The 22,811-nt window shown below is 34.4% G+C and overlaps 1 protein-coding gene across 2 annotated transcripts in view; it reads left to right on the top strand.

Annotated features, from left to right (window-relative positions):
- LOC127988290 (metabotropic glutamate receptor 7) overlaps positions 1-22,811 on the top strand; it is a 192,440-nt gene that overhangs the window by 104,693 nt on the left and 64,936 nt on the right. For both annotated transcript variants that reach the window (XM_052590951.1, XM_052590950.1), the window contains exons 5-7: positions 1,233-1,370; positions 10,649-10,849; positions 18,581-18,720. In XM_052590951.1, the coding sequence (XP_052446911.1) occupies positions 1,233-1,370; positions 10,649-10,849; positions 18,581-18,720 (479 nt within the window). The remainder of the gene's footprint in view (positions 1-1,232; positions 1,371-10,648; positions 10,850-18,580; positions 18,721-22,811) is intronic.

Below are 22,811 nucleotides of genomic sequence, written 5' to 3'. Positions count from 1 at the left end.
GATGCCTGTGGCAAAATTAAATGTTCTGCTGACCTTTGTCCTTGTAGCTACACAGTGGATGAAAGCCTCATTACGCCACAAACCTATTTAGATGAGGCATGTTATTAGCCTTGATGGCAAACAACAAGGACAGACTCAAAAGACTCTTCAGGATCCGGATTGATAAATGTTATTGTTTGTCTGCTGATGGCAAACTGTCTGATTAAATGCTAAGCTGCCTCGTGCTGAGAATGTCAAGTAAGGATGCTAATGATTTTCTAAGGGATGCAGAACTTTTGCCACACAAAAGTTTGGACCAAGACCGATCAGGCAACAATAGTAACTTCTCTAAACAAAAATGTTCATATGCTATACCTGAGATTTCATTGCGCATAGAATCTGGTTAAACTAGTTACTAGTTAAACTTGCATACTAGCGTCACGTTAGAAAGAAGAGGAAGAAAGTGAATCAAGCTAACAAGCAACATTCTCAGCACAATTTCTAACATTGTCAAAGTTCTCTCAAAGTTATGGACAAATGTTATTTTCAGCGATGAAAAAATACCAGATGTTCTTTCAATGATGTTAGTAGAATGTTTGTTCAAAGTTATGTGATCTTTTATTATGTTCTCAAAACATTAGCACAAAGACATCAGTGCTGGTAAATGTTGGTAATTGAGCAGGCCCTGGTAGTCACTGACCTTCACAATACTTTTTTCATACAATGGAATTCAATTGCTACCGGCAACTATTTAGTTACCAACATTCTTTAACCTATCTTCTTTTGTGTTTTATTGTGTGAAATGCACAAATGAGATTGTACAAATTCATAGAACTTCACCACCAATTAATTAAAACATGAAATGGTTATTAATTGCCATTCAAATATGTTGGAAATGCCAACAAACTTGGCAAATGTTTGTCCATTATCATTACATATTGTGTTTATGGGTATATTTACATTTATGCATTTGGAAGATGCTTTTTACCAGTATGTGTGTTACCTGGGAAGCGAACCCACAACCTTTTGCGCTGCTAATGGAATGCTCTACCACTAAGCCACAGGATCTGGCTAGATGTATCTGGGTAGATGTACAGTAGTCTACATCTACTGGGTAGTACTGGGTAGATGTAGCTTGTTTTATTTTATTTTTTGGTAGCGTATCAATAGTCAAGACAATGGAACGTTGCTTTTCAGGTAATGTTACAGATTATCTGATGCTATCTCTAATGAAGGTATGTTTTTCTTTTCAGGTTTCGACACCTACTTCATTTCACGCACGCTGGAGAACAACAGGAGAAACGTCTGGTTCGCCGAGTTCTGGGAGGAGAACTTCAATTGCAAGCTCATGAGTTCCTCCAAGAAAGAAGACACTAGCAGAAAGTGCACAGGTAAAGTGTAACAGCTAAATTTTATATAATGTTATGACATTTTTTTTATTTTATTTTTATATTTTACTGGGAGTTGATGATATATGCCACCTTTACTGAAAACCTAGCTGAAAAAGCTGGTAACCGTACAGTCCTTTGATACTTGGTAACTGCTCTAAGTTGATCTTTAGCACAATAAGCAACAATAAGCCAACTAATAGCTGGTCATACAGTACTTGTTTAAGGTGGTCAAACTGGTTCACGGTAACTGGTTGTCTACCTAATGGCCAGCTTGGACCAGTTAATAACCAGCTTAAACCAGCTAGCAACCAAATATAGTGTTCATAAATGAAGAAACCAGCTTTAGCTGGGTTTTTCAGCAGGGAATTATAAACATGCCAGTCTATGGCAGACACTTGCTGCAGTTATTGAAAAAAATATGAAAGTTATCACAGGTTCCCTAGGTTTTTTTTTCTTTTTTTGGCTAAACCTGAAGAACCGTCAGGCTCATTGACTCCAGCTTATTAGCCCTGTGTTTCTGAATACAAAGCACATTCTCTACTGTAACAGAGCTCTCAATTACATTAGCTTCCCTCAGCTCATCATGGCTAGTTCAGGCTGACAGGTTCCCAATTCCCAGTCAGCTACAAGACAGAGTACACGTGCATCAACAAAAATTTGGGAATATTCATAACCGAATACCATAAGCATCCATTCAAGGTTGTTTTCCTCTCTTATCTTTAATATTTTCGGTGAAGCTTTGGAAACAATAATCCAGGATTGAGTAGAACATTATAGTTTTAAGCAATGATATGCATAATTACTGAAGTACTATTTCTAAGTCATGAAATTATTTTGAAATTTTGTATGCTCGTATTTTGCCTTGTAGCCTGTGGTGAAGTCAATAAAAGCACAAGGGGTAAACACTCTAGAGTATCGAGAGTAATTAATGTGGGAATCAATACTATTGACTACGTGCTAACAAAATAAAAAGCAAGACCAAGAAATTGTTACCCAGAATTGTTCCGTACTGTATAATCTGTCCGTTCACATTTCTCTGATGAATATGATGCTTGTCCAGAGATATTTATTGATATTTGAACCAAATGGTGACTACCCAGTTATTTGACTAATGACATCCACAACTTTCACTTAGGAAAACAGAGGACTGCGTACAGCAGCTAGTTTTGCTTCAGGATAGATTTTACAGCGATGACCCCAATGCTCTACCAAAACTCTTTATTGCACAAAATTGAATTTAACTTATTTGATGCTCTCGGCAGCTAATAATTCACTACATAAAACACCAAAGAGCAAGGTGGTCTAGCAGCTCTAAAAAGCTTAGCCATAATAGTCTACCAAGTCAAAATGAGGTCCACTAGATGGTACTTGATGTTTTCAGCTATTTAAACCACAACGGACCAACATACATCAGGTAGAAACTATGTGACTGCCGCCTACACCTTATATCAAGTTGGTAGTAACATAGCACCAGGCTCAGACGGACTGCCGGCTCGCCCACAGATCGCCCACAGTCTGTTCGCAAACCGTCTGATGCACATCGCACAAAGATGGCAAGAACGGACTGAAAAACTCTAGCCTAGTCTTGTTTTTTAGTGTGCAGGTTAAAGTCATTTGGTGATTTCGATGGAGGGGAAAACAACCAAAAAAATTTGTGTGTATATATATATATATATATATATATATATATATATATATATATATATATATATATATATATATATATATATATATATATATATATTTATATAAACAATTTTTTTTTCATCAACTAAACAGCATATAAAAACATAATTATTTTTATTTTTTTCTGTCTCAACCTTTCTTTGCTGAGTGGTCAGTGTTTGCCTGAAATAAGTTGAACTACAAGAAGCAACTTACCCATCTTTTCGCATTTCAAATAAAATCTGCCCAATGACGGATCTTAAAAAAAAATCAAATTTCTTGCATGTTTCATTGGCATTCACACAGCAGCAAAATACAGTTGATATTCCTATTTTTTTTTACTATAAACATGTTTGTACATTCATTCCCTAATGCAACCATGAACCACACATTTGTCTTGTTTTTTTAATAAAACAAAAACATCTTTAAAACAAGATTTTTACTTTAAAGTGTCATGTTTATAACTAGCATTTATAACTAAAATGCTAAAGATATAGTTTTTAAAATTGTCCACATCACAACTATTTCAATATCGGTACACATAGCGGAACAATATCCTTGGAATCATTTTCAGTGCACACTTATAATAGTTGTGTGGATGAAGCATCACTAAATGTTATTTATTTATTTATTTTTTTTCATTTGTGATTCTGATAATGCACCCAGATAGAGATACAAGCAGTAGTCATTCGAAAGTCGTAGATCCAGACACTGTTTTTTACCAGTTCTCTGTGAGACGTGTCCATTGAGAAATCTCATTTATTGAGTTCCCTGTCTTCTCCGTGAGACTCTGGACAACGAGGTGAGACTCAAGAACTGGAGGTGGCGGCAGTTTCTGTCAGCGACAGCTGGCAACGACAGACTACATCGCCCGGAGACGGCGTCGGTGTGAGGGCCAATTTACAGACATCAAGGGCCCGAGTATGTGATGAGAGCGAAAGCACATGGTGTCGTCTCTGGAACAACAGTGTGCGCTGGGGGGCAAAGGAGAGTCAGGTCTGATGGATGACATGGGAGAGGCGAGAGAGGAGTTGGCTGTTGTCCAGGATCAAGATTGTCCAGGAGAAGATGCAATTAAAGAGGGCTGGATTGCAAAGTCACTGTGAATTTGTAATCAATTTTGGGTTTCTCTGACGTGCTCCTGCACACAGGTCATTGCGTGTGTGGCACGATCGCCACCATTAAAAAGAAGTAATGAGATTGTTAGTAGCTATAGTCTTAACTGTCAGTTTTCGGTGTCTTGTGCCAAAATGCAGCAAGACACCAAATGCACAGTATTTTTAATCTAAATTCAAACTAAATGCCTTTTAAAACAAGATATTTTAAAACTGAAAACCAACATTTAGAATTGTTTTCTGGAGAAGATTATTTATACTCTAATGTGATGCTATCGTGTGAGCCTGTCCTCCAACAAAAAACGACTATATAGGTCGTTTGTGCAAGCATTTATTACAACCTATATTTACGTTTTAAAGTTAAGCACCCTCTAGCAGGTGTAAAAATAATGACAGTATCGCGTAGCGTCTGTCGTCATGAATTGACGTAAAACATCATTACCAATCAAAACGCATGTTTATTTAAATGCAATGTGTGGGCGTTTTACACCGATCTCACAGTATTTCCTACATATTTTACTACTGTAGGTGGCTTATTCGTTCGAATGACCACACCTAACCCCACCCCTAAACCTAACCCTCACAGAAATCATGCTAAATTATGATTTATTGAGCATATACATTTTCGTGCACGTCTGTTCCCTGGGATCGAACCCATGATAGCATGATTACATATCAAGGTATAACGCAATAATCTACTAACTGAGCTTCACGAAATGCAAACCAGAGTGCAAATAAAAGAATACAAAACATTAATATGAAAACGACCTTTTGCCGATAGGGGCGCAATTGTAGTATATGCTCTGATGGGTCGTATTTCAGGGATTTGGACAAACGACCTATACAAGTGTATTGGTTGGAGGACAGATCGTTATTACATAAAAATCAGTCATCGATTAACAATTTCTGCAAACAAAAGTGTTGCATAATAGGGTCTTGACATGAATATGATTATATTTAGCTGGTCATGTTATCACAGCATTGCAGACTAGATCAGGATACCTGTGCTGTAAAAATAACATCTTTTAATAAAATATGTCATTGGGCCACTGATATGACTTCAAAATTCACTTTAACATACATTCTTTTGAAACATATTTAAAGTTACTTTTTATTACTATTTTAGTGAATATACATGGACCTCAATAAATTCAGCTAGAAAACAAATACAAACAATTCTTAATATATTATTAATATCTGCAGTTTTGCTTCTTGTGTAAATGTCTTATGTTTAAATACTTTTTTCTGCAATACCCTTTAAGAAAATCATTGCTGTGCAGTTTTTCCTCATTCCTCTCTCTTTCGGGATGACATCGGGAATATGTTTAAAGCCCTTTTTCGGAGCGAAGAGCCAGAGTTCAGTGTCCTCTGGGCACTGAAGGGTTTGAATTTATTCTCACAGTGGCACTTCATGAAAATGACAGCTTCTCAGTCCCCTCACAAAAGAAAACATAAACGGAAAATTGCCTGCGGAATTGCTGTTATTATAGGAATTTTCAATAGAAATGTTCAGAGAGAGTGATACGCTTGTGTTTTTGCAGCTTTTTACTAAATTATCCTTATGTGCCCTCGTACAGCTCTGGATTCTGCGTGTGAACCAGTGTTATGTTAGTGTCATTGATATAGATTGTGTTCATATTTTGAATTGGGTCTTGTTTTTATATTTTTATAAGTCGTTTTCATAATTCGGTTTCATTTTAGCCATTTTTATTAGTTCATTATAGTTTGTTAGTCTGTCTATATCGCTAAAAGAAATCAAATAAAATTTGTCATCCAATCAGATGGAGTGATTGTAATAGTTTTGTCCTTGTTCTTTGTGCGAGTCTCAGTTTATTGTATCGGTAACAAAAAAGCGCTTCTTGTGTAGGATGCTCTGCTCTGAGGAAACAGGGACACCCTGATTCGTTCCTTTCCATTTTTGACCTCTTTCAGCAGGCGCCAATCAGCCCACAGACATCTATTCACCATAATTACATGCTGTGTTTATCTATGTAGCACATGCTCCAGGATCACTTCCATTTTCAGTGGCTGGTTTTGCAGAATTATAGCTTGATAATAATGAGAGTGACAGCCATTGCCTAGCACATCAGACACAAGAAAACGCCCATACATCCATCGATCCATCCATTTATATCAGGCTTTATTGTTCTGGCTTGACAAGATCAAAGCAGAATGATCAAGCCTTCACATGTTTGCTGGTTTATTATTTACACCTGCAAGCACTGGGACTTTGAAAGCTCTGCAATGATGTTCTGGTTCAGTTCAGTCCACCAGTAGTGTCACGATTTCTTGTTTAGGGAGGGACGCAGTACCTTTTAAAACTTTTATCCCCTACTTAAGCAGAATCAAGCTGGCTAATTATCTCTGAAATGCCTAATAGGTATTTTGGAGATCAAACAGAATCTTTGTGCGAGGAGTGGTGGATGGCGAGGCGCTCTGTTTGCGCTCATGAATGGCTGTATCGGTTTGTTTTAGAATAAAGGATTGTGGGTAGAGTTGCCTCAGGCTGGCGCCACAGTGGGTCCACATCTCTCAATTATCTCTCACACGGAGAACTAAAAATGGCCGCTTTCTTTTTGCAGTTTGCAGACGCAGACTCGGGGGGCAAACACACGGGATGCATCTTTGCATTCCAAAACAGCTTGAATGCAACAGAATCCCAGCTAGCAGGAACATTCTCAGAACTCCGGCTTCAAAGAACATTCAAAAGTAATGTTCCCACAATATTTGAAAAATGATCAAATTGAATTTGCTCCCCAAGGAGTACACACACAAAAATGAACATCTATGAAAATTTACTCACCCTAAGGTAATTCAAGATGTAGATTAGTTTATTCATCAGAACATTTTGAAAATAAATAAATTATATATATATATATATATATATATATATATATATATATATATATATATATATATATATATATATATATATATATATATATATATATATATATATATATATCATTAACTAACTTAATGCTACTGTGATATGTTTGGACTTTCATTCTGATGGCACCCATCCACTGGTGAGCAAGTAATGTAAAGCTAAATTTTGAAATTTATACCTAAATATATTTTAATGGGAACCTTATAAAAAAAAAAAAGAATAATTATATATTTTTTTAAAAATTCTTAGGACAGTTTTGTTAGCACAAATATTCCTTTTAACTACTTTTAGCATTGCACTCTGTATTAAAATAACACGTTCAGGACATGAATCTTATGAATAAATAAAAATAAAATAAATAAAACATTGTTCACATTTTATGGTTAATTTGTAAACATATATTTCAGTTTTTACATGTATGTTAAAATGTGATTCTTATGGCGTGAAAGGCTGAATGTTTAACTGTTTGCATATGCAAGCTTTTGCACCAAAACTAAGAATATTTTGGGCTTTAATAAAGGCAAATTATGAATGTTCTTATGAAATGACATGACATGAAATGTGACATTTACAAGTTCATGATACTTTAGAGCTTAGGTTCATAAGGTTTGTTAGTATGAGGTTTGTTTTATTCTGCATTAACACCTGGCCTGTTTTCATCAAAAAAAAGAAAAAAAAAGAAAGAAAGAGACAGACAGACACAGATAATAAATTTGCAGTTCAAATAACATATGGCTGATACGGATTAGGTGAAACCCGTGCACACAAGTTGGAAACCGGCACTTCAATTATCACAAACATCTGGCAAGATCTATGTTCCACGATAGAGTTTGTTCTTATCACTTAGACAAGAGAATCACATACATTAAAATGGCTTTTTGTGTTTGTTGTTGTTGTTTTTTAAGAAAGATCCATCAGAGAAAATATCTAAAAGAGTACAGTATATATATATTTTTTAATGTAACCCTAGGTGAAAATTTTCTGAAAATTAACTCACCTTCAGGATATCCAACATGTACAGTGTTGGTGGCTATTTTTCGTCTTTGGAACAGATTTGGAGAAATTTAGCATTACGTCACTTGCTCACCGATGGATCCTCTGCAGTGAATGGGTGCCGTCAAAATGTGAGACCAAATAGCTGATAAAAACATCACAATAATCCACAAGTAATCCACATCACTTCAGTCCAGCAATTAACATCACGTGAAGTGAAAAACTGCATATTTATAAGCAACAAATCCATCATTAAGGGATTTCTACTTTAATCTGTCACTTCAAGGCGAACTCCATCAAGCTTCACAGGATGTTAACTGATGGACTGGAGTGGTGTGGATTACTTGTGAATTATTGTGAGGTTTTTATCAGCTATTCGATCTCACATTTTGACGGCACCCATTCACTGCAGTGGATCCATTGGTGAGCAAGTGATGCTACATTTCTCCAAATCCGTTCCAGTGAATAAACAAACTCATCCATTGAAGGCAAGCACATTTTGAGCTATTTTTTTTTCATTTATGGGTGTACTGTTACATTCAAACTTTTGCAGTCAATTTTTTCTTAAGCATCTTTTACATGTTAATTTTTACCTAGCTGTAATGGTAAACCGTTTCCTGTGATAATCACAGCATTTTATGGCAATTCAGGACTGGTCAATACAAAGCAGAGGATTGCTGATGAAAAATCAGGGATATACTAGAGACAGACAATTTTCTAAAAAGCTTCTGCGCTCGGTACGGTTTTCAGTCAATAATGGCGGCTAGGTGTAATTGTGAAACATTGTTCAGCAAGATATCGGTCACCGTAATAGCAGCTTATTATTTTCTAATGGTCACTGTGACCTTCTGCGTGTCCGGACCTCTGGCAGAATGGGGTTTTTGTCACTGCCTGAGATCATTGAGGTCTATTGATCTGAATCCCTCAATGCTTTCGGCTGACCCTGACAAGATGACAGACATAACTCTTTAATTTGATGCCATCGGGATGTTGAGAAAGTGTAGAACCTCTTTAACAAGCAAATCCATCTTGACACAGGGGTTAGGGCACATGTTTGCAATCTCATTTATAAGGGAATCCCAGGTTTGGTTTGGTTTCCATTTATACCATGGAGGTCTAGTTAGCCGTTAGCATCGCAACACCTCAGTGAATAACTATTTAAAGTCAAAGGCAGCTGAAATGAAAAAAAAGTTATTTTTTCCAAGCTAGTTTTTCTGTTTTGTCAGGCACTCCGTTCCTTCCTCATAGGACTAGGGTCATTTATGATTAAGCTGTCTCCAAAATACACATATTTGAGTTAGCCATGGTTGATGGGACAGGAAAGGCAACTAAGCCAGCTGTAGTATATTTAATGAAAGCCGTTATAGAGGGAAGACAGACTATAAGAGCGTCCCTGAGGAACCAGGACTGGCATCTAAGGGTGGGTGTCAGATCTGGACGACAGCAGAGCTAATTGGAGAGAAATTGCTAAGAATATTGCATTGACTCCATTGCCGTCCCATGAGATCCTCCACCGCTGGATCGAGTAATAGCGGGTCATAATAAAACTGCCACGGCTTTTCCTCACAGTTTAAGATGAGGCTAAAGTCTGACCACTGTCATTATTAAGACATTTTTAACTAAAGGTACACTTAGCCCTCAGTCAGCTCGGATGATTTTGTGTGTGTGTGTGTGGAATAAATTTTCCATCAACACCTAACAAATGATCATGACTCAGTGACATTTCTGAAGAGAAAAGGCATTTAGTCGAAAATTTCCTATGGATTTGTCACTACAATGACTCTATTAATCTATGTCTGTTAGCGCTGGGGCTAATCTACGTGATAATGTATTCCTAACCATCGACATATTTCACTTTTAGAAGATGTATTCTTTTAAAAATGACCCTTCTGGGAAAACAAAGCATAAATATTGACGACTCTTCTAGCGGGAGACAATTTGTTTGTCCAATTAAATGCGAATGTGGCTAGCAGTCGGCCATCGTGTCGTTGGCCAGGCGTTATTCAGCCTTGCATCTGTTTTAGAAAAAGAAAACTAATCATACACTATGCCTCATCCAACTTCCTGTTTCAGAAGGAAATGTGTCAACACTTAAATGGTAGCTTTTAGTCTAATAGCTAATTGCAAAAAAAGTAGTTAGCTATACCACAAGCTACGAACAAAACTAGCTTAAATCGCTACAGCATGGCTGTTTAAAAGATTAAATAACAATGTAACTTCATTAATTTTTATTAATTTATTTGTAATAATCTGCCTGTGAGCCAAAACTGCGAATGAATCTCTTTAAACCGCTGAAGTTGAAGATAGCAAAACTGTGACATCAGAGACCGAGGTAAGATAAGCACCTAGAGTTTCAGGCATTACTCTTCACAGCGTTAAAGATAGCGCCCAAAACCTGCCAAGATTTGACAAATGAAAGATTGTTCCTAAAGTGTGCGATGGCTTCAAATGTTTTTGTTGTTTTGTTGCTCTATCTCACATATTTCTTCAAAAGCTTCCAGATTTGAGGATGTTTCTTTGTGTTTATGCTCTCCTACGAGAGCATTTAGGCACATGTCTCGCTACAAAGTCTTTGCTCTGTTTTGACTTGTTCTTGTGTTTCTTGCGTCTTCCAGGGCAAGAGCGAATCGGAACAGACTCCAAATACGAACAGGAAGGGAAGGTGCAGTTTGTGATAGACGCGGTGTATGCCATGGCTCACGCCCTGCACAACATGCAGAAGGACCTTTGTCCCGACCAGTCCGGGATTTGTGGGGAGATGGAGCACGCTGGTGGCAAGAAGCTTCTCAAGTACATCCGATCAGTCAGCTTCAACGGTGAGTCCACCGAAGCTCACAACATCAGATAAATGCCATATTGATTTATATTAATTTGGAAACAATTAATTTAAAGGTGATGTTATTACAGTGTAATTACGCAAAAACTACTGAGTAATAGTAATTAACTACAACTACTTACTATTTAGGATTTGGGTTTGGTTTAGGGTTAGATGGTTGTGATTATGCATAATTTATCGTTATAAGTATAGCAAGTTCATGTAATTATGTAATATTCAAATAAATAAATTCAAAAATAATGTTCCTGTGGCTCAGTGGTAGAGCACTACATTAGCAATGCAAAAGGTTGTTGGTTCAATTCCCAGGGAACACGCGTACTGAAAAAATAATAATAATAAAGCGAATGCGTAAATGTAAAAAAATATATATACAAATAAAATTCCTAGATACAGTGACTGAGTACAGAGTTAAGCATGTTTTATTTTTTTTCAATAAGAAGGTAAAAAAGAATAATAATAAAAAAAATGTTTGAAAAATTTTGAATTAATTGCTTTTTGATATTTGAAAAGCTTTTGTCTGCCAAATTACTTGTGGTGCGACCTTAAAATAAATAAATGAATGAATGAATAAATAAATAAGTGATGTCATAGAGAGGACACTTGTATACCTTCATAATAAAATATGAATAATTGTACCTTTTATGGCATAAAATGGTTTTACAATGTCATGTGGTGCGATTTATACATGCTACTATTCTGTAATATGTTATTTACCCATTTAATTTAATACCTTGAAAAAAAAAAAAAAAAAAAAAAAAAAAAAAATATATATATATATATATATATATATATATATATATATATATATATATATATATATATATATATATATATATATAATGATAAATTATAAAAAAATATTTATAAGAAATAATTAAGATTTGTGTGAATATGAATGTGTGTGTTTTCTAATATATATAATTTTCCCTCTATACCGAAAAACAATGGTGATTACATAATTTCACTCAGAAATTGCTAGTAAATTTCACAAATAATTGGCAAGAAAATGAAATGGCAAGTAACACGTAGAATTAAGCATGAAATTTCAAAGCAGATTTTATTTTGTTTTTTTTATAGTGTATTTTGACAGACTTTACAGACTGGTTTGGACAATACTGAGTAGGTTTCTTCTGTTCCAGTGGACACACACAGCATACATTCATTCCTCTTTGAAGCATCCTTTGTTGCTGATCCTTGCGTGGGACTCCAACTTTCTAAATACTTTATATATCACATATCCCAAACCTGCCTTTGTGTTGGACCTTTGAAATGGGAATCTTCCAAGAAGAAAGGAAATCTCTCATTAATGCATCCTAATGAAGTGAAACTTGTGTAGTCCTGCACCAGGGCACTGTTAGATCAAAGTGCAACTGCACCTTTGATGTCTGTGTGATTATGAGAAAATACTATTTGGGGTAAATATATGATCTAACTTAAGGCGTAGTGAATGATACTCCAAACAGAATCTGCAAAATACTTGGTTTTAATTACTAGTATACAAAGACAGGTGGCTAAATGCTAATGAAGAAATCTGCAAGAATTGTATGCCACCAAACAACATTAATTATATATTTATTTATTTTAAGAATAACACTAAAATGAAAAATTTAAAAAAACAAAACAAAAAAAAAAACAATTACTTTTAAGTTAATATTAACATTAAGTTATTTTTATTATAATAAAATGTTTTACAAGTTGTATCGTTTCACTATTCTAGGAACTGTAAGCAATTCATTTTATTAACAATTTGTGCAACTTTGAAGTTTGTTTGTTTAAAAAGTTTGTTTTATGAACCTATAGAATTATATGAATTTATAGTTTTTTTATTTTTATTTTGTAAGGATATGCTTACATTTTCATGAAGCATGTACCTAATATTACACAGATCACTCTGCACAGAAATGCCAAACAACAGCATATTATCTTTTGTAGATAATAACAAGCTTTTGATCTAATGTTTACCATTGCTGAAAAGTCTTTAATGATGAGCACCCAATTCAATCCATGGCATAAAAACAAAAAAGAACATGGAAACATCTTGAAATAATATTATTTCTGCTGTCGCTAATTTGTTTTCTGTAGTGTTCTTATAAAGTTAAAAGCCACGTTTAAACATCATATGCCAGTTTATGGAAATGCATTGAAGCTAGTTAATAACAAGAAGAACCGGGAACACATGATAGGTAAAAATTGATAGCCTGAATGCACTGTAAGTCGCTTTGGATAAAAGCGTCTGCTAAATGCATAAATTAAAATGTAATAAATTTAAGAAGAAAAAATGAGTTGCTGTGCTTCAGGGCTGTAAAAAAAAAAAAAAAAAAAAAAAAAAAAAAAAAAAAAAAAGATTGTTTTTTTTCTTTTATCTGATGATCAGTATTAAATAATTTATTGCTAATTGCGAGTAAGGGAACTAATTAAATATTTACTTTGAAATTATATATCAATTTATTTAGCATAAACCTGTACATTTGGTTTATAAATAAATTGATTTATACAGTATCATAAATATAAATATGTAAATGTAAATATGCATCTTAAGATTAATAATAATGATAATAATAATGTAAGAAATTCTATATATTCGCCTTTTCAGACAAAATTTGGTCACACTTTATTTTAAAGGTGTTTGTCACAAGTTACATGTTCTTATTATTATAATAACAATAAATTATGCATAACTACATGCAAGTAAACCTAAGGCAAACCCTAATTGTAATCCAAATCCTAATTATATAATAAGTATGCATAGTTAATTAATATTACTCAGTACTTAAATGTATAACTACTCTCTAACCAGGACGCCTTAAAATAAAGTGTAACCCAAAAATTTCATCTTGATAATGTGATTTTAAATAAAACATTTTATTTATTTAGTTTAAGCTAAATGAAAGCATTTTGATCTTTGCTGCCCATTTGATATTGTTTCCTGTAGCACACTAATACTTGTAGGGCATTTATAATTTATGAGCATTGCATACACTATAAGAAAACCTTCCCTCTGGCATGCATATATAATTCATATTCATATTCTGAATGTATATGCATGCATGACGTAGTTTATTTTGAAATCCAGTGTTCAACTGTTGACTTGACAGTTAGAGCATTTATGTATGCATGTTTTGCATATATAAGCATTTAGACATATACATTGATTTGAATCAATCTAAATGTTTAGATTCCCAGTATAAAGTAAAGTTGAGTTTAAGGTTTTATAAACTCTACATTAATTAAAATCGTACATGATTAGAAGTTCCTAAAATCTACTTACTTAAAATTTCTTTTTTTTTTATTTCTTTTTTTTTTTAAGTGAAAGATACTGAAATACTGATCTTATTCAAACAATAAGAGCTATTAATATAATAGCCAGTTTAACCAAGCTGGCATATAAAATGTTCAAAATTAGTCTTTCATAATAAAGAAAATAATTGTAAAAGTTTTCAGTTCTTGAAACTTAATAAATATATAGTTGGAATTATATTTTTGCAGGCTAATACTGTGAAAAAAATACATTTCATTAAATTAAAGTAGATACTGCTGGAAGTGAATGTCATACATCGAACCTGTTTATCTAGAGCTGCACTTATTAATGAAATAGTGCAGTCCTGTTTTTGTCTGCTGGTTATTTGTGCTTGTTATCCCTTGTGATGAAAGGATGTTTCACAGACACAGGGAAGGGTGGGATACTGCTTGAAGTTGGGCGACGGAGGTTTCTGACGTTTTTTCAAAGAGTTGAAAAACTGTTTCCTCCAGCAAGAACATGAGAAGAAAAAAAAAATCTTTGCATACTAATAATTAATATACTTAAGAAGGTCATGTCCAAATCTAATAACTACAATTACTGTAGATAACTGTAGATAATAAATAACAATTACTGTATAATATTGAGATTGGAAATCTCTGTCTACTAGCTTAGAAGTTGAACAGGTGAATTGACTGTTGTGATGTGACGTAACTGGAACATTTTGCCACAGGGTTTTTAGAGACATGTATGAGGTTGTTAAAATGAAAGCCCATTTCCATCACGGAATGAATGGATAGATGAATCGATGAATCAATCAATCAATCCTTACATAGATAGGTAGGTAAATGTGACCTTTTATCTCACAATTCTGACTTTTTTTCTTGCAATCCTAAATGTATATTGCAAATATATATATATATATATATATATATATATATATATATATATATATATATATATATAATAGTGTGAGATTATAAGAATATTGTGAGTTAAACTTGAGAGATATAAACGTGGAATTCTGAAAGAGAGAGAAAAAATACAGAACTGTAAAAAACAAACACACACAAAAAAAAGAGATAAAAAAAAAAAAAACTTCTGAATTCCGTATGTAAACTTGGAATTCAGAGAAATTCAGAGATGTAAACTCAAAATGTAAAAAAAAAAAAAAAAAGTTATAATTGCAAACTTGGAATTCAGGGAGAAAATCCAAATTGTGAGATCTAGGGCCCTATTTTAACGATGTAAGCGTGTGGTCTAAAGCTCAAGGCGCAGGTGAACTTAGGGAGTGTCCAAATCCACTTTTGCTAGTTTATCGACGGGAAAAATGGTCAGCACGCCCGGCGCATGGTCTAAAAGGGTTGTCCCTATTCTTTTAATGAGCATGGGTATGTTTTGGACTTAAAGTGTAACAAACCAATCATAATCTCATCTTCCATTACCTTTAAGAGCCAGCTGGGCTCACGCTATGGCAGATTCACTATTTAAATGGTGGAATTTGCAAGAGCAAGGACTGATCGCATCTCCAGAGAGGAAACAGAGCTGCTCATTTGTGAGCCAATAGTTAGCCTAATTCTGATGCATGCAATGACTATCCATTATAACATGTAGGCAGTTTTATATTTATGCAGCCTACACAATAATAATCCTTTATATATATGAACAAACCTCATTGTCGGACCAGCATGCTCATGGGCACACAAATTGGTGCTAATGCATTTGCTATTTAAACAATGTGGTGGCAGACGTGAAAAAAATAACTGCGTCATACTGAAACTAGCAAAAAATATTGTGCCTGCATTGTGCCTGATGCCGCTTTGCACCAGGTTTATGAAAGGGCCACTAAAACAATAAAAAGAGATTTAAAAAAGAGAGAGTCAGAATTCCAAGACGCAAACTTGAAATTAAAAAAAAAATTAAAAATTCTGAATTCTTAGATGTAAACTCATAATTCAGATTTTTTTTTTTTTTTACAAAAATCTGAGGAAAAAGTTTACATTTTATCTCACAATTCAGATTATTTTAAATATGTGGTGGAAATGGGCTTCCATAGCAAAATGAAATAAATATGATAAAACACAACACCTGGTATACATAAAAGCATTTATAGTAGGACTGGTAAGCGATTACATTTTTTAAAATCTAATTAATTACATGATGTGGTGATTAATTAATTAATTGCACGTCAAATTTGCAGAAATTATTCTGAAAAGATCATTTAAAGTCATTGTTGTGCAAAGCATCAAACCGAGATTACAAAAAGTAGGTTAAGCAAGAAATATTTTGTTTGATAAAATGTATTACAAACACTCCTTTGGACCATGTGAGTAAATTAGGACAGAATTGTGATTTTTGGTTGAGTGAGCTATAATCATTTATTTTCTTAATTTTATTATCATGACTATGGAAATATTAAATTATTTATTTAATGAAATAATGCTCTAAATAATAAACTAAAACTGGCAGTAGGTGGTGGTCTTAAAGATTAAGTCATCGAGTCATTTATTCATTCGTTTAATTCGTTCAAATTATTCATTCAGGAGTGAAGTAAATGGTTGTTTATGAATGGTTCATTGAATCATTAAGTTTGTTCAACTTGAAGCGGGTCATCACCATCAGACCAATCAGTGTGTGACATTAAAGAACTGCTTTAGAGAGCAGACGACTCCTTGTGCTTTTCAATCACTCTCGCAGTACTTAAAAAATTAAAAATTTAAAACCGGTGTTTTGCCCCATATCTTGAATCTTAGAGACATATTCTAGGCTCCATCACTCAGTAATTTGTTGCTCTGCCTCATATTAGTTATCAATCGACTGTGTGAAATGACAGATGATACACAGAGGTCTGGGGCGGGGCAAGTGCGTTAAATGCGTTAATAATTTTAACACGTTATATTCACGCTATTTTTCTCCATAATTAATTAATCGAAATGTCGCGTTAAATGACCAGCCCTAATTTATAGTAAAAACAACAGCAAAAACCTTTTTTAATGTTTTTCCAGCAGCGCAGTGTCCCGGAAGACTCTTGTTAATTCAGTGTGAAGTAGAAGGCTGTTATTTGTGATATTCAGCAGGTTTTCCAGGCCCTCATCTGCGCTTTAAATGTTTCTAGCGTGCCATTGTTCTTTATCTCTGCAGGTCTCCTGTAGCTTCCAGTGTCTTCATTCTCCCCACAGTCTATTAGTAGAATAAGAGATTTCTCTCTTTTTCCCATGATGCCCTCTTAACTAAACATGGACAAACCAAATAAGCCTGAACAGGCAGCGGGTGACACCAATGTGACTGAATAATGAAGGGACTAAGAAACACTCAAGCGGGTTTTTGTCCACCCATGTTGCTCAAAGTAACGCAACCGTCAATCTTTTGTATTTGTGCTGAATCTCTCCTTAATTACTTTCACTGCCACTTTCTTCCCTTCTTTCTTCAAGCCTGAGGTAGTTTTAAAAGAAACTACTTTGGATGTGGATTACATTCAGAAGGATGCAGTATTTGGATGTGTAGATAGATCGGAGGGTTTTAAGGGTCGCTGATGTTCAGCTTTATGTACGGATGTGCAAATGTATTATTGAATACACAAACACTAAACATTTTTGTGTTCACATTATTTTGATGTATAAAGTCAAAAGTGTCAGATTGGTTCAACTGATATATTGCAATGCTAATCAAAAGTATCAATTTCTTGAAAACAACTCAACAGTTTGGCAACTGTTATGAAAAAAACTAAAACAATATGCCAAGATGAACTGCTGTCATCCAATCACATAGTTGGGCCATGATTGCAAAACGATTCTTGATGAATGTCAATTTACACTCTGCCTGATGCTTGATTTATATGATTTGTCAAGTTTATGCATTCTATACAGAATGACTCATAATTGGACTTTCCAATTATACATTTTTGATTTGATTCAGGAAACAACTCTTCCGTGGTTGAGATCTCAAAAACAGGAATAATAATAATAAGATGATTTAATAAGATGATTTTAATGATTTATATAAAACCGGCTGCACAACAGCGACGATCTTCCCTTTCAAGGGAACGTTTCTCATATCAAAAGAAGCACTACTGATAGCTACCCTGCTCAAGCCATGAGTCCCAGTGTAATAAGTGTGATGAGGACGTGTCAGCGGTCCACAGCGAGCGGCTGGCGTTTCATCTGTGCTCCAGAAAGCCACACTGTTGATTGTGTTTTGTCAGATTTGTGATCGTGAGTGCCAGGCCCTGCAGGTAAAGCTCTTCAAACAATCGGATGGCGCTGAATGTCAGTCTCCGCTGTTGGCCTGAGGGGCACACGTTGTTTGTATTTCTGTCACAACCAAACTAACTTTTGTCTCCGCGCGGAGTGGAAATGCAAACAATGGGGTCTTGTTGTCTGCAAGGCATGTCAGGGCGTTTTGTTTCATGATGTATGATTGATACACAGTGTGTTCGTCTGACAGTGTTTCTAAGTCTGAGCCTGTCTTTCGTAGGGAGCGCCAAGACGTCCGTCACATTCAACCGGAACGGCGACGCACCGGGACGGTACGCTCTTTTCCAGTACCAGATGAACAACAACAACACTCCCGCGTATAAAGTTATAGGACAGTGGACAGAAACTCTCCAACTCAATGTGAGTACATGTTGTCTGCAAAAGTGTCCTCATCAGATAATGGGGTTCAGATTAATTCATCAAACTTTGGCTGTGATTTTGGCGAATTTCAGAAAAGTAAGTTAATAAGATATTCATTCATTCATTCAGTCACTTCACAAACATTTTACACCATATATATATATATATATATATATATATATATATATATATATATATATATTTTTTTTTTTTTTTTTTAATCTAGTTTAATTTTTTTAGGCTATTCATGCATGCATTTATTTAATATTAATTGATTTACTTTCCTTAAATTAAATAGGTTTTGTATTATTTGTTTCCATTCATTTATATTCCTTAAATGTAATACAATATATATAATTTATAATTTTAAGAAAGATAAGTTTCATTCATTCATTCATATTTCTTAAATTTTATATAATTGATATAATTGATATTTTTAAGAAAGATAAGTTTCATTCTTTCATTCATTGTTCCACACAAATGTTTTTTTGTCTCCATATTTTATCTAGTTTTTTTTCTTTCATTCATTCATTAATTAATTCCTTCATTCATTCATTCGCTTTCCTTATTTTTTTTTTCTTTTGTTTCAGAAAAATAAGTGATTGATTATTAATTATTATTCATTGTTAATGAATTATTCATTGTTCACTTTAAAAATAAATTTTTTCACACACACACACACACACACACACACACAAATACATACACTCTCTCTCTCTCTCTCTCTCTCTCTCTCTCACACACACACACACACACTCTCTCTCACAGACACACACACACACACACACACTCATCCCATAGGCGTAATGGTTTTTATACTGTACAAACTGTATTTTCTATTGCCCTACACCAACCCTACCCCTAACCCTCACAGTAAACTTTGTGCATTTTTACTTTCTCAAAAAAACTAATTCTGTATGATTTATAAGCGTTTTGAAAAATGGGGACATGGGTTATTTCTTTTTCTGCATTATTTATGTATTATTTCTTCATCCCTTATTACTGTGCATATTATAATTCTTACTTACTCTACATAATATACAGTATATGTGTATGGTTTCGTTTTAGTTATTTTAATTCTGATGGTTCGGCAAGCTCTCTCTACACCCAGCAGTTGGGCACAGCCAAGCATGGCAGTTAAACATAATATAATTTAGTCCAGATAATTGCTAGGGACATTTAAAAGATTCATCTTAATAGCCAGAGCTTCATAAGACCATAACCTCTGATTGAACCATAGATTATATGTTAACGTATATGAGAAACCCTTCCCCCGGGGAGTACAGGTTATTAGATGTTCATTAATAATATCAGCAATCTGCTCATGTCTGTGCATGCTGGGATTATTGAGCATGCACACAGCAGCAGTAATAAACAAAGTTCAATTCAAATATAACAACATCAAGTTCTTCTCATATGCAGTCTGATTATTAAGTCTCACTGTCAGTATTACTGTAAATCTATCTTGCACTCTGTGAGTTTGGGAGCCCTTACATCTGTTACAAGTCAGGTAACTTGCTATAACTTAAGGCCCGCTCTCACCAAGAACGATAACTATAAAGATAACGATATTAGCGTCCACACTAGCGAACGATATTGTCTGTTTATTATAAGTGCACGTGCGTCTGTCGCTTTAAATTCTTGAGCTCGTTACAGCAGCATGGATTCTGATTGGCTGTCAGTGTTTGTATCGTTCAGCTGGAGAAAAATCGTTTTGAAAATAATTCCAACGATAGCGTTTCTCTGTGCCTTTATCATTATAGTTGTAGTGTGGACTTGTTAGCGTTATCATTATGTATCGTTATCTTTATTTTTATCTTTATAGTTATCGTGCTTGGTGTGAACAGGCCTTTAGGATGGAAAAATAAAGCTAGAAAGACTAGCAGAGAACAACATGGCCGTTCTGTTCATCAGAAACAATAAGATAAGGGATCACCACCGTTGCTCCTGGAGAGCTACTGTCATGTAGGCTTCAGTTCAACCTGCTCCTCCACAGCTGCCTGTCATTATCAGTCAACCCGTGCAGGGTCCAGACCTTTATGAGCTGGTTCAGGTGTGTTTGATTGGGGTTTGAGATGTAATCTGCAGGACAGAGTTGGAGACCACTGAACTAGACCACTATAGTATTTTGTTTGTGTGTCAGTGTGTAGACTAGTATTCTGTGTGATGTGGTTGTATATGAATTATCAATAGGGAGAGCCTTTACACTGGTCTATATATATATATATATATATATATATATATATATATATATATATATATATATATATATATATATATATATATATTATTTTGTAAGGTACTCAACATGGCTAGATAATTTTTTTGTGTGAGTGTGTGTGTGTGTGTTTGGTTGCTCGGTTTTGTTTTTTGTTATTATTATTTATGTTGCTTTGTTTTTGTTGGTTTTTGTGTTTGATGTTGTGTTTTGTATTTTATTTTATTTTTTAACTCTTTGCCCGCCAAAGACAAGTTTTTACAGCGTTTTGTGTTTTCACTGTTATACACTCAGGGGCGCTGTTACACATCTTCTGAATGAGTAAAAAACCTCAAGAATAAAAAAAAAATAAAATAAAAACACACATGAACAGGATGGAGAAATGAGCAAGCTCTTATATAAACAGATGCATATGAAGAATAATGCATTCAACAGGAATAGACAGCATATAAATGAAAACGGCATTATGTTACGGAGTAAAATGTTGATCCAGGAAGTGGTACATGTCTGTGCAAGCTTTCGAGGTATTGATGGAAGTTATTTACTGGATTTATGCTTTGATAGTTGTACTGAATATTATCCAGATGTAGGTTTTGATAAACTTTTTAACTTGTTGCTCAAAATTCTTCCTATATTCAAATGTTGATTTAAAAAAAAAAAAAAAAAAAAAAACTTTAAGCTGAAATACAAGTTTTGTTGTTGTTGTTTAAAAGTCGAGGCTCTGATCTTTATTTTGGTGTATTTCATATTCAAATATTCATACAGCAAAATATACTTGAGGTCATCAAATTTGAGTGCAGATCATTAGAATTGCTGGAAGTGGTGGCAACTAAAAAAAAAAAAAAAATGCTGGCGGGTAAAGTGTTAATTTGTGTTTGGTTGTTTTATTTCGTTTTATTGTTAGGAATTATTTTGTGTTTGATATTTAGTATTTTGTGTGTGTATGTTTCTTGTGTTTGGTTGTTTTATCTTTATTACTATTATTATTATTTTTTTTATTATTATTATTATTTTTTTTTTGTGTTGCTTTGCTTTAAGTTTGTGTGGCTTGTTTTTGTGTGTGTATGTGTACCATGAGTGTGTGATTTTGGTTGTCTCCTTGCTGTCGCTGTTGAAGTGAGCATACAATTAATTTAGCTTGTGAAAGGTTTATTTCATCCAAAAATGAAAATGTTGTCATTAATGACTCACCCTCATGTCGTTCCAAACCCGTGAGACCTCCGTTTATCTTCAGAACACAGTTTAAGATATTTTAGATTGAGTCCGAGAGCTCTCAGTCCCTCCATTGAAGCTGTGTGTATGGTATACTGTCCATGTCCAGAAAGGTAAGAAAAACATCATCAAAGTAGTCCATGTGACATCAGAGGGTCGGTTAGAATTTGGTGAAACATTGAAAATACATTTTGGTCCAAAAATAGCAAAATATACGACTTTATTCAGCATTGTCTTCTCTTCCGTGTCTGTTGTGAGTGCGTTCACAGCACTGCAGTCTAGTGATGTCTGGTTCACGAACGAATAATTAGATTTAACCGGTTCTTCTTGAACCAGTTCGCTTCCCCGCTGTTATATATATCTCGACGCCGCCTGCAAGCACTTCTGCCCGAACGGGTGGAGTGTGTAGCCTCGGGTGTTCTGGAAATCCCAGGGATGAGTTGAAGATTGGTGATAAAACTGTTGGAAAAGTGTTTATTTTAATTAGATCTACCGGACCTATCCATATAAAAAAACGACTGTAAAGACTAGATACCTTTGCAATATGTAATCTTAAATAACATTTAAATAAATTGCCTTTTTTTAATGCAGATTATTCACCGGATTGTCACTTAGTTGGACATGTGTGGCCTTGAATGCCATAGCTAGCCTGTTCAATCAT

Source organism: Carassius gibelio, chromosome B22 (assembly GCF_023724105.1).
Source record: "Carassius gibelio isolate Cgi1373 ecotype wild population from Czech Republic chromosome B22, carGib1.2-hapl.c, whole genome shotgun sequence".
Taxonomy (NCBI): Eukaryota; Metazoa; Chordata; class Actinopteri; order Cypriniformes; family Cyprinidae; genus Carassius; species Carassius gibelio.
The sequence above is the reverse complement of the archived record's forward strand: the minus strand, read 5'-3'. Positions and strand labels throughout refer to the sequence as shown.